Source organism: Drosophila teissieri, chromosome 3L (assembly GCF_016746235.2).
Source record: "Drosophila teissieri strain GT53w chromosome 3L, Prin_Dtei_1.1, whole genome shotgun sequence".
Taxonomy (NCBI): Eukaryota; Metazoa; Arthropoda; class Insecta; order Diptera; family Drosophilidae; genus Drosophila; species Drosophila teissieri.
Window position 1 is genome coordinate 6,718,944 of NC_053031.1, and position 11,444 is coordinate 6,730,387.

The 11,444-nt window shown below is 43.2% G+C and overlaps 2 protein-coding genes across 4 annotated transcripts; one reads left to right on the top strand and one right to left on the bottom strand.

Annotated features, from left to right (window-relative positions):
- The first annotated feature begins 460 nt into the window (after window positions 1–460).
- Window positions 461–9,406, top strand: LOC122617886 (adenylate cyclase, terminal-differentiation specific). Of its 3 annotated transcripts, XM_043793924.1 has the most exons (9): window positions 471–1,790; window positions 2,586–2,651; window positions 5,214–5,387; window positions 5,645–5,996; window positions 6,701–6,775; window positions 7,670–7,765; window positions 7,856–8,094; window positions 8,515–8,608; window positions 8,677–9,406. In XM_043793924.1, exons 1-9 carry the CDS (start codon window positions 1,711–1,713, stop codon window positions 8,788–8,790), a joined length of 1,290 nt encoding a protein of 429 aa, XP_043649859.1. In that variant the 5' UTR covers window positions 471–1,710; the 3' UTR covers window positions 8,791–9,406. The 3 variants fall into 3 exon arrangements, with proteins under 3 accessions (XP_043649860.1, XP_043649861.1, XP_043649859.1); XM_043793925.1 differs by lacking the exons at window positions 6,701–6,775; window positions 7,670–7,765 and having other exon boundaries at window positions 461–1,790; XM_043793926.1 differs by lacking the exons at window positions 6,701–6,775; window positions 7,670–7,765 and having other exon boundaries at window positions 461–1,790; window positions 7,868–8,094.
- A 67-nt stretch (window positions 9,407–9,473) lies between these two features.
- LOC122617888 (phenoloxidase-activating factor 2) lies at window positions 9,474–10,546 on the bottom strand. Its single transcript, XM_043793928.1, has 2 exons — window positions 10,463–10,546; window positions 9,474–10,403 (listed from the first exon to the last, which is right to left on the bottom strand). Exons 1-2 carry the CDS (start codon window positions 10,532–10,534, stop codon window positions 9,510–9,512), a joined length of 966 nt encoding a protein of 321 aa, XP_043649863.1. The 5' UTR covers window positions 10,535–10,546; the 3' UTR covers window positions 9,474–9,509.
- Window positions 10,547–11,444: the final 898 nt, after the last annotated feature.

An 11,444-nucleotide genomic window follows, 5' to 3' on the forward strand; every position in this document is an offset into this window, starting at 1 on the left:
ATTGTTTATATCAGCTCTGTAAAGATTACCTAGTAAACTTAATAAACATTCATATATGAATGTTAACAACATTTTAACTTTCGCTTTAAATTACGAATATTGTTGTAACAATAAACAACTATTTTAAAATAGGGGTATTAAATGCGATAAGTGTATCGATATTGGATTTCTTCCAAGAAGGGCGGTCACACCGGCTACAAAAGTCATCTCTAAGTTATCGTAACGAAAATATAATTCTGTTTTTTATAAAAATGTCGGCATAAAGCACATTTGCTTGTAAATTATAAACATCAATTTAAATTAACTCACTCATGTTTTGGTAAACTACTGTAAAAAAGAAAAAGTACATATATAATAACAAAACTGGTTTACCGCCCACACTCTCTCGTTCTCTCCCGCTGTTTCGCTCTTTCCGCTCTTTTTCTCCACACCGCATTCGTAAACAGAGACAATGAAAGCTCCAGTTAAACGCCTAAGGAGGCCTCAGAGCCCCCAGATTATTTTTCGCCGTCGAGCCGTGCGCACGTATTCGAAAAAAAACCCAACTAATAGTCTATAATAGTGCAGTATTGTGTAAAACACGCGCGTCTCTGCTGTCTCGCTCTGCCACTCACCTATACACTCTCGCATGCCTATACACACACACACGTGTACAGATACCTGTAAGAGAGCGACGAACGAAAAACGGTGCATGGAAAATAGGAAAATCGGAACTGAAAAAGTCGGAATTTCGCTTAATCGTAGTTAGCTTTGCGTACGACTGTCAGTTTGAAATTGAAAGTGTCGGCGGTTTGTTTCATATACTCGAAGCGTTACAAAATTCGAAACAACAAAATATTGCATCCACTAGTTCTCGGAGCGGAAACATCTGGGCGCGAAAAAATCGATCCAGACAATGTGAAAATTGGCCAAACTCTCGTACCTCGGAATGCAAGCAACAATTTTTGGCAAAAACAAAACAAATAGCGATACTACGGTTTGAAATTAAGTTATATATATACATAGTGCTCAGTTAAACGGCGTCTTACGTGGATATAGTTGTAAAAGTAATAATAAAAGCGCGGCGCAACAACCCGAGCGGCTTAGTCATCCGTGCAGGAGATTCGCTTTGGCTGCAGATACTACCAGATACGAGATACAAAACACCAGATACAATAGCGAAACAGCGGTCTTAAGAGCCCAGTTTAGCCAGTTGGAAAAACCGTAGCCACAGGGAATTTTCGGATGTCAAACACCAAGTTCTCATCTGAATGATAAAACTAAACATTATAAGTGATTAACGAATATTGTAGCTACAGATACGTGCTATACTACAGCAAATGCTCCAACATCAAGCGGTTGATAAACCCGAACCTAGAGGAACTTGAAAACTGGAAGACCTACGTAATTACAACAAATTGCAGCAACAACAAGGCAACGCCTACGACACGCCAGTGATTACAACAATAATAACAGCAACAACAAAAACAACATTACTTACCTATCCAGCGTAACCTGTTGTAGCTATTTCACTGTACTGCATTGCTGCTCACCTCTCGGCATCTAAAATTGGGCATTCACAAGCGGCTTAAATAAATACGTGGTTAACCATTGGCAGCGAATACACATACAATATATAGCCGGAATCTGCAAGTGGCACACCTGTGGCCACGGGTCAGTTGAGCACCAGTTGGAGCAACAGCATCACCATCAAAGCCACAACCGCACACAATGTCGAGACTCACCGAGGAAATGGTGATTGCGCGGGCCAAGCAATCCGATCTGGCCCTGATCAAAAAGCTAAATTGCTGGTAAGCACACAGGCCATATAACTAGAAATAATTATAGAAAACATCATAACATATCGTATAATATTGCTAACACTTTGAATAACGCAAATATTTCGAAAGGAATGTTTGTCAAACTACAGTAGAACTTCCATAAGTCGAACTGGAAAGAATATTTGTTGGTGTTTTTTTATTTAGATTCTTCTAATTGCAAAAAAAAGGGAGCACTTTTCCAACTTCGCTACTTAATAAACTTACAATTATTTTATTAGTCAGCGGCATACTTATCATGCCTTAGCTAAGTTAGCACGACTAATTGTTTATTACAATTCATGTTCAAAATGTGGCACATGCAAGACTCACCCCACTGTTCATTTAATCGCTTTTCGATCTAATTTCCGCCCGTGCATTGATCTATTGCTAATCGTACCGGGGCAGGTGCAGCCACCATAGTGAAAGCTTCGATCTGTGTTGAATGGGTCTGCGATCTGGGGTCTGGTGTCTGGGGTCTGGGGTATCTGCCCACTTTGCTGCTCACTTTGGCCGCTCCGGCTGCTTTCACTCGACCCAAATCCGGGGGCAATCTTCTAACCAGTTTAGAAGTGTCCACTTTGGAGCGAGTCACGATTCCCTGGGCTGGAAAAACACGCGCCCCTCGAGAAAAACGCTTGGAAAAGCGTGAAAAGTAGTTGAGCTGCTTTCCGTGATGGGCCCCCAAACTCTTGACCCATCTGCGATAAGCGTGATGACTGCTAAGGGGGGCTCCACTGTACATTATTTATCTTTATTAAAACACCATCTATTCTGTGCTTATTTCAGGGGCAGTGATCTCAGCGATGTGTCCATCATCAAGCGAATGCGCGGAGTGGAAGTGCTGGCTCTTAGGTAAGTCACAAGTCGTGAACTAAATCTTGTATAAGGATCATCTTGGGTATACTTTCATGACCCGGTGCCTTTTGATTGATTCAAAGTCGGGTTCGCCGCCAAGATTGCGGTAGAGATGTATAAATATTAAAAAGTTGAGATATTTGCTTTCCAGTGATGTCATCGCCCCATCATTAGGCAAGCTCAAATACGAAATATACTTTGGCACGCTCAAGCGCGTAATTAATGCAAAAAGCTGGCGACGCTGAAAACTACAGAAAATAAGCTAAAAGTCGTGGGAGCTCCAAAATTGGCAATAGCAACTGGCCGCGTACTTTTCCAAGTCGCGTAGGCCCCACTGCGTAGGGGGTAGTATCTGTAGTATGACTCGTATCTGGCAGATACTTTTGTATCTCGCTGTGCCTTGTACTTCATCTGTTGGTACTGCTTACTTGTTGTACTTGCATGTCGCTCGATAAGTTTGCATGTGCTGCTGCTGCTGCTGCTTTTGCTGATTTTGCCACTTTTGCCATAAAAGGCGACAATCATTTTGACTGCCAAGGTCGCCGAAATCGATTCTCCCCCCAAACTTCTCTGTCATCTGTTGGCAATGTGCTGAAAACTCTCGACTCTGGCGATTCGTTTAATTATGCATATAACAGATATAGAAGGAGGTGCACATAAACAAGAGTTCGTGGCCTTATAGGGAGCCAGCGTGATGGGATTTGGCATTGAACTTGGGGAAAAGAACCGTGAGAATAGCAGTTCCAAACAGGAAATAATAATTTAGGTATGGGCGAATCAGTCATTTCAAAAGGAACTTCCAGATGAAGCGAAAAATAGATGTGGCCCTCGGGAACAGGAAACTATAATTATGGTATGGGAGTAGTAGATATCGTACCTTAAGGAGAAATCAGATCTGGCACAAACCAACATTAAACAAATATGGATATCAGATATATTCGTGGAGTAAAGTAAAATATAAATAATACCCTTGAACATGAATTGACACCGATCTTGATCACAAGCAAAAGTGCTCCTTATTTGGCATGTTGTTTTCGGTTCTTTTTTATTGGGCTTACCATTTAATGACTCATATAAATATATGTATGTGGAAAAACGAAAATAATATAAAAATTATTAAGAAAATAAAAAGATTAGAAATTATTTTTTGCTTTGCATTCTGAATTGCAAAACATGAAATCTTTGTATATAAAAACGATGTGTTATTAAAACAAAAGCTTATCTTGAGTACCATTTGGACTAAAGAGATAAAAAATGTGCCCTAAATTCGTTAAAATATTAGCTTTTGGTTTGCTTTCTGGTACGGTATTACCACATACTTGATTGCTCTTTTTAGACCAGATTCCATTGCACTTCTATTATCAGGAAGCTATTACCGCAATCGAGACTACCCAACTGTCGTAGGGCTTTATCAGCCTACAGATAATGGTAGGCGATTCCTATATACAAACGTAAATGAATAAATTGATAATAAATTGACATGGCAGGCGTGTAAGCCAGAGGGCAATAACTTCTTATAGACTCCAGCTCTGTTTGCACTACTTTACGTGGCAACGAAATATACAAGGAAAACCTTTCAGTCGCAACCCGATGGGTATTAGTTTTACGTGGGGTTCGCTGCTGTGTGGGGCGTTTGTTGGGCTAGGCGCAGAGTGGTGTTCGCAATAAATGAACCATAAATCAGATTGGCTTACCATACTTCAGGTAGAATGCGTTGGCGTAGTCTTCATTGCTTGGCGGTACACTCTCCCCTTTACTCATTACCATTTTCCTGCCCATTTCCCTGCGTTATGAGTGTGCATATTGATTTGACTTGCGTGCTGCAAGCACTTTTCTTTTTACCTCCAATGGTATTTCCACTTGGTAGGCCTCAAGTGCCAGATAACCTTGACTCTTCAGGGGAATCATTGGTTATGCATACTTCAGGAGGGGCACTTATTTCTGGCCCAACTCCCGATTGGCCTGATTTATTTGACGAACTATTAATAGTGCCACGAATTCCAGATACCAGACATTCACTGAGGCAATGCACTCGTGTGCCATTTAGCGATCTTCCGGGCTAAGTTTAGACAGTTGGTTCTGTCGTGTGTGATAGCAAAAGATGTTTTGTGTATCCACGCAGGGAGAAAAGTTAATGATAATTAGGAAATACAATTATCTGTTCCCTCAGTGTAGTAATCTACCTTCTCTATACGCATTCAATCACTTGGGAAGGCAATCGTGGCACGCTTTTGGCCATCGGCAATGGGCCACTTCAGTGCGTAATTAGCATTGTTGGGAGCCCAGGTGCTAAGCGGGAATCGCCCGGAACATGGGCTTAAACCTGACCTAGACGAAGACAAATGATGACAATCAGCTTATCCCCCTGTCGAGATTCTTTAACTGTTGTTTGTGGGGAATTCTGCGAAGAATCCGACGAGTTAATGACCCCACGCAGCTGCCGGAGAATCTTTTGTGTGGCTTTGATTCATGGCATGATTCATGGCAGTTAGTTTACTGGCGCCTTTGTCCTCCAAAGAGAAAGTTTCTTGAACCTAAAGTCGTATGCTTCTGTTGCAGTGTCAACAAGATCAGCACGCTGTCGCCGTTCGAGGAATGTCACAAACTGCAGGAACTGTATCTGCGCAAGAACAACATCACCGACATCAACGAGATTGGCTACCTGCAAAATCTTCCGAGTCTCCGGTATCTCTGGCTGGAGGAGAATCCCTGCTGCGATCGAGCGGGCCCCAAGTGAGTAACTTGACAATGGAATATCTATTACGAATTAGAGTGAAAATATAACATATGAAATTATAAAATTCTAATATCAATGAAACGTGATGTTTCGACACAAAGCTTAAGCTTTTGTCAACGTGTTGAACGTTCTGTTATTGAATCGTATATACATAATTAGTTTTTCATAATTTCAAATATATTTTTGTAATATATAGTTCTCAGTTGAGAAGCCCCTAATGATCGGTCTCACCTCCGTTTAACCACAATCACAGCTATAGAGCGGTCGTATTACGCGCCCTGCCCAACCTGAAGAAACTCGACAATGTTGAGGTCACGCAGGAGGAGGTGGACGACGCGCTGCGTGGAGGCGGAGGCGCCGCACCAGAGGATGAGGTCTACGAGGATGCCTACCAGCAGCAGCAGCAGTCATCGCGCACATCGCCTCAGCAGATACCGCAGCAGCAGCAGCAGCAACAGCAGCAACACAGCTACCCGCAACACTCGCCGCCGCAGCAGCAGCAGCAATATCACCACCAGCAGCCACATCACCAACCGCAGCAGCAGCAGCAGCAGTCGCAGCAGCAATCGCAGCAGCAGCGCCGCAGCTCCAGTCCCATGAAAGAGGTAAATGGCTCCCATTGTCTGGGTGGATTTTCCCACACCACGCCCTGGTTTAGCGGCTATAATCTTTTGCCTTGGTAATGAACTCGCAACTCTGTAATCAACTCTTGCGCCCGTTTTGGTCTATTTCTGTTAACCCCGAACCACCTACTCCCATTAACTCTGCATTTGCTAACAAAGCCGCCGCAGTTGCCCAGTCCGCTGGTCAACAACAGCAGCGAAGGAAGCATCAGCCACAGTGCCAGCGATCTTTACCAGGTGCAGGCGGCTCTGCCGCTGAAGGGCTCCCAGCCACCCACGCCCACCAAGGTAATGGGAGTTCAGTCAGGGAGTTTGGAGGTGGTTTAGAGATCACTTTTGAAAGTGTCTTGCAAAGTAGATGTTTCTTGTCTTAGTCATTAGCTATCCTTTTTCGATTTATATTACATGAAAGTAATTATTATTCTCTTTGCTTTTTTGCTAAATTGATGTTATTATTATTATAATTATTCTCTCGTTTATTTGCTAAATCAATATTTTTAGTACATGGCATTTGTTTTGATTTTCTATTCTGTTTCTTTAAAATATGGTTATTAATCGTCTAAAAATGTGTAATGTGCTGTACCAACAAATACTCGTATTTTAGCGTCTTGTAAGATCTGAGATCAGTCTGTCCCCCGTTCCTTAGCCACAAATCCCCACTAATCTCGTTTCGGCCTTTCCCCCAGGAACCCGTGCATCCGCCATCGCCCATGTATAACACCATAACCAAAGAGCAGCGCACCTCCTACCACCAATACGATGTAAGATCCACAGCCCCTCCACCGCCAGCAACTACTAAATAACACCATGTAACAGCCCCACGCATCCGACATGACAGAATTCAGCTTGTGTAGCCGGGCCCACTTTCGGGGCCCTATTTTCGAGGTTCGAGGTTCGATGTTCGAGGGTGTGGGCGCCCGTCACACACGAGTGGAGACGGAGGAACTCTGATGGGGTTAGGGATTGGGGCATAGCCATCACGCGATAGCCTCGGCATGGTTAAGGTTCTCTCGTTTTCCCGCCGCCTGTTCCATGGGCCATTGTCTGCTTGTCGGCTTTTGTGGGTTAAGTCAATTGGTTGACTTTGGAAGAGAGTGCAGAGAGATGGGAACTGGGGGACGAACTATGATTGCCGAAGAAGCCCAAAACAAAAGTCCAAAATGAGCCATATAAAATAGGTCTTTATGTATTCATGCACGTGGGGAAAATATTTAACCAGATAGCTAGCTGTAATTGAAGCTCTACGAGATGTAACGTGACCTTACGTAAATATCTGGTATGAATAGGTTTACTTCCAAGTCGCTTTACATATACGAAAGCTTAAATATTTGTTGGCTAATTGCATTTTAATAGCACAATTTCTCTCTGTGCTGAGAAAGGGCTAGGCCCTCCGAAAACCCACTGAACCAGTGGAGAATTAGCCCTGCCCGAATGACTGGCTGAGCAATTTGTCATGTGTGGATTGCCCTGGGGACTGGGAATGGATGGGGGATATCAACTCGTATCTAATGTCTCTTTTCTGCTGCTTCTCTCACCCACCATGCACTGATCCCAATTGCAACCCACAACCAAAACAACTAAAACAACCACAACCCGAAACCCAACTAAAATGCAAACCGCACCACTAACGCCTCACCAACGGACTCGACGAGCAGCGCTCGCCGGGATCCGACCAGGAGGGTAGTACTCACACGTACAGGGAGGTGCGGCCCACGCCGCTCCCGCCCAGCATTTCGGCGCACTCGATGAAGGTAAGACCGGCCAGCCTCTGTGGAGTTGCAGGAATGGAACGAAGGCACTGGAGGATGATGACACTATCTAATTGTGGTATTCCCGTACAGGAATACTATCAGTCGGACAGACCCGCCTACCCGGCGCACTACCGCCACAGCCAGACGGACCTCACCGAGTGGGAGGAGCACCAGCAGGCGCCCCAGGTGCACCACAATCCCTACGGCAGCCAGATGCAGTTGCACCACCCGCAACGACGCTCCGCGGGACAGGAGACGACGGCCTACCGGAACGGCAGTGCTCGGGAGAACGGCGGCGAATGGGATCCGGAGGACAGGCCCAGGGCGAGGTGAGGTCATCGACCAGGTTATTCGGTGGTCGTGGCTATTAGTGTATCGCGTTCTCCGCTTATTTTATTATGCGTAAACAGCGCGACATATCACTGATAGCCAGGCGGCTTGTGTTTATTTTAGCTTTTGAAACACAGTTACGTCGGTTATTTTTAAATGGGTTAAAAGCGCGTTTTTTGTCTGAAGTTTAAACAAATAACCTGTGTGCACACAATTGTATTGAAAATCGATTAATTTATGTGTGTAGTTTGGGTTTCGAGAACTGTAGAATTGTTATATGCATATAGAGTAATTGGTTTATGTGCAAATTAAAGCTGAGCGATCTCAGTTAGGGCCAATAAAAATCGGTAACACCGCTTAGCACTTGATATCTAATTGGCTTAATTGTATTGCTAAGTTTATATATACTCGTTTTTCAGGCGACCCGAGGGAAGATATAGTGACTCGACCACGACACTGTCGGCCTCTGTGATGAATCACTATGCGGGCTACCATCGCAGGCCCGTAAATAGGGTGAGTGTACAGCCTGCGACACCATTGATAAGGCAGATCGATAACTGAATCATATCCCACTTTCGCAGAATTCGAATATTCTCTCCGCCACTCTCTGTTTGGTGAAGGAGTTGGACTACGCCAGTTTGGAGGTATTGGAGCACGCTGTGCGATGTCGCATCGATGAGTTGGCGAGCGAATGATGAAGACGACTTTCTAATCGCATGTCGATTAGCTAATCCAAGGCCTGTGGGGCGTTACAAAATACAAATGACCAGGAAAATACAACACACTTAAAAGACAAGATGAGCAGCCGGTGCTGCGAGGGGAAAAGGAAAAACTGATATTATACTAACGTCTTAAGCAACAAATAACGAATACAAATCTGATACTTAACGAGGATAACGATTCATACTTGCCAATTGTAAACTGTCATAGTGTAACTAGCAACTTTTGTAAGCATTTTGTCATGTAACGAATATTGCTAATGGAATCAGATAACGAAACAGTAAGCTAGGACATAATCGCCAGTGGATGGAGTATATATTGTCTCGAATGATTTCCGCCTATTGATCCCAGATCCCGTTCAGTTGATACCCGATCGAGAGCACAGACCACAAAAACTAGCCTTCTTTTGTACTTAACTCGCGAAGATCGACTAACGAACTAATGTCGCCCAAGGCGAAGAAGCACAATGTATCTTCCTTGTTTCATTGTAAGATTAGTTGAAATTATACTCATGACTTTGTTAAATATTTGTACGCAAAAGCAATTAACGCTGAATCTTAATTTTAATATATTTACCTATAATGCAATGAACACGTCCAGTTTATGTTTGCCGTTCTCTATTTAACGATTACGTTGGAAACTATTACTATAAAAATAAACACATTAACAATAGCTGAGAGTTTATGATAATCAATTAAGGATTATTGTTATAGTTCCTTGTATCAGACATGTTAGAGGGTAACTGAGCAGCGAATGGAACACTGTTGGAGTTATTGGCCAGGTGCTCAAAGATCCAATCTCGGAACATTCGCACACTTGTGAAGACCGCTGGAACGGTTTCCTGTCGACAACCGATGCCCCAGTTAACGATGCCAGCCTGCTCATAGCGAGTTGGATCCGCCTCCATGGGGCAGAAAAGTGCGGAGCCTCCGTCGCCGATGCACTCACCCTTATCCTTCTCGCCGCCGGCGCATATCAGAGTAGGAAGCAGCTCAAAAGAGGCGCCCAGCCTGGTCTTCCTCAACTGATCCTGGCACTGCGCTCTGTCAATTATGGGCAGATCGATTTTCTTTTGAACATTGGAGTAATTTTTATCGTTGAGTGCTACCATTCCCCATCCGGCCACCAAGCAGCGCTTCTGATCAAAAGACGCTTCCTGGCTTGGCAAGCAGATGGTTTGGATGTGGGGTTTCAACTCAAAGGGGGAGACTAGAAACAACAGTGCAATGTTGTTTTCTCCTGATCTGTACAAGAACTCCCTGTGTCGCACAACTCTAGCCACCTGGCGATCCTCCGACGGTAGCTGTTGACTGCGGTGTGCCATATTCCATTCGCCTGCTCTGACCACCATTTCTGGAGCAGCCTTGTTCACCACGATGCTAGCCGCTGTAAGGACCACTCCTGGGGCAATCAGGGAACCGCCGCCAAGCAATTTTTCCTGGCTGAAAATGGCAACCACCCATGGATATTGGCCAGGTGCGGATAGAGCTTGTTGTTCCTGTATGTCGTTCACCAAGCCTTTTGGATTGCTCAGGCCGCAAACTTGATATGGGTCCGGTTGAAGATTGTCCGTGAATGTCCATAGTGCCTACAAATTGTTTAATTAAATTGAAGAAAATGTTGATCGAACATTTTTAATAATTATACCCCTCCATCGTATTGCCCTGTCACACTATACAAGGAGCAAACAAAGAGGAACGTATTTATTTTCTTTAGCATGGTTTGCTTGAGTTGACAAGTTCGACTGAAATAAAGAACGCTGCGTGGCTCTTTAAATTTATTCTTATCAGTCACTATGGGTACTATATAAACTTTGTATAATAAATATGCACACACACTTCTATTTGCTTGCTTTTGATTGCGTGTATAATAATAAAAATATAAAAATATGCTAGAAATTACTACAACAACGAGCTGGTCCACGTTTGTATTTTAATAATTCGATAGATGACGCGCGCCTTGATTTGAAATACTGCTTTAAGCAGTTCAAGTGAATTTTTTGCGGTTAAAGCAGTGAATCGGTTCCACACGTCTAAATGGTAAAGCAGTGCATTCAAATCTTATGAAGTCAAATTATTCTAAAAGAGTTGAATAATAAATCGGTAAAACACATTTTAAAAAAGTAATTTAATAAAAAAATAACTGATTATTTCTTGAGGAGTCCTTGAACCTTCTATCCCTCCCAATAAAACACCGTTTTTTGTTTTGTTTAGAGGGGCTTTACAACATTTAACGTATATAAGATAATAATTGCCTTTATTTGGTTGTGTAGTTGCTGTTATGGTTATCTGTTGTGAAATTGCCTTTAAATCTATTTTTCTGTGTTATTTTGACCATAGCCCCAGACATTACCCACTAAGATAATGCCCGGCCATAGGATAAAACTGAAAAAAAAAACGAAACTGCGAAACGGCATAATCGGTTCGAAACGGTTTTTCGACTCGGTATTCGTAATTGATGATGATGTGTCTGTTGGTTATAAATATATATTATGGATTATGGATTATGGATATTATTCCGGCATAATCCGTGTGATCGGTTCGTTACCCGCTGTATTCATGGCAGAAACGCAACGCCTAACACATATACATATACATAAATGTAAAGTGCATTTCGTATATTAATTACT

What these genes read in the sequence shown, in the direction of transcription:
- LOC122617886 (XM_043793924.1), top strand. Translation starts at nt 1,711, where the DNA reads ATGTCGAGACTCACCGAGGAAATGGTGATTGCGCGGGCCAAGCAATCC. An exon ending in GCTCCAGTCCCATGAAAGAG is followed by an intron (nt 5,997 to 6,700) that starts GTAAATGGCTCC and finishes CCTTTCCCCCAG; the next exon opens with GAACCCGTGCATCCGCCATC. An exon ending in TTTCGGCGCACTCGATGAAG is followed by an intron (nt 7,766 to 7,855) that starts GTAAGACCGGCC and finishes ATTCCCGTACAG; the next exon opens with GAATACTATCAGTCGGACAG.
- LOC122617888 (XM_043793928.1), bottom strand. Translation starts at nt 10,534, where the DNA reads ATGCTAAAGAAAATAAATACGTTCCTCTTTGTTTGCTCCTTGTATAGT. An exon ending in CAGGGCAATACGATGGAGGG is followed by an intron (nt 10,404 to 10,462) that starts GTATAATTATTA and finishes AACAATTTGTAG; the next exon opens with GCACTATGGACATTCACGGA.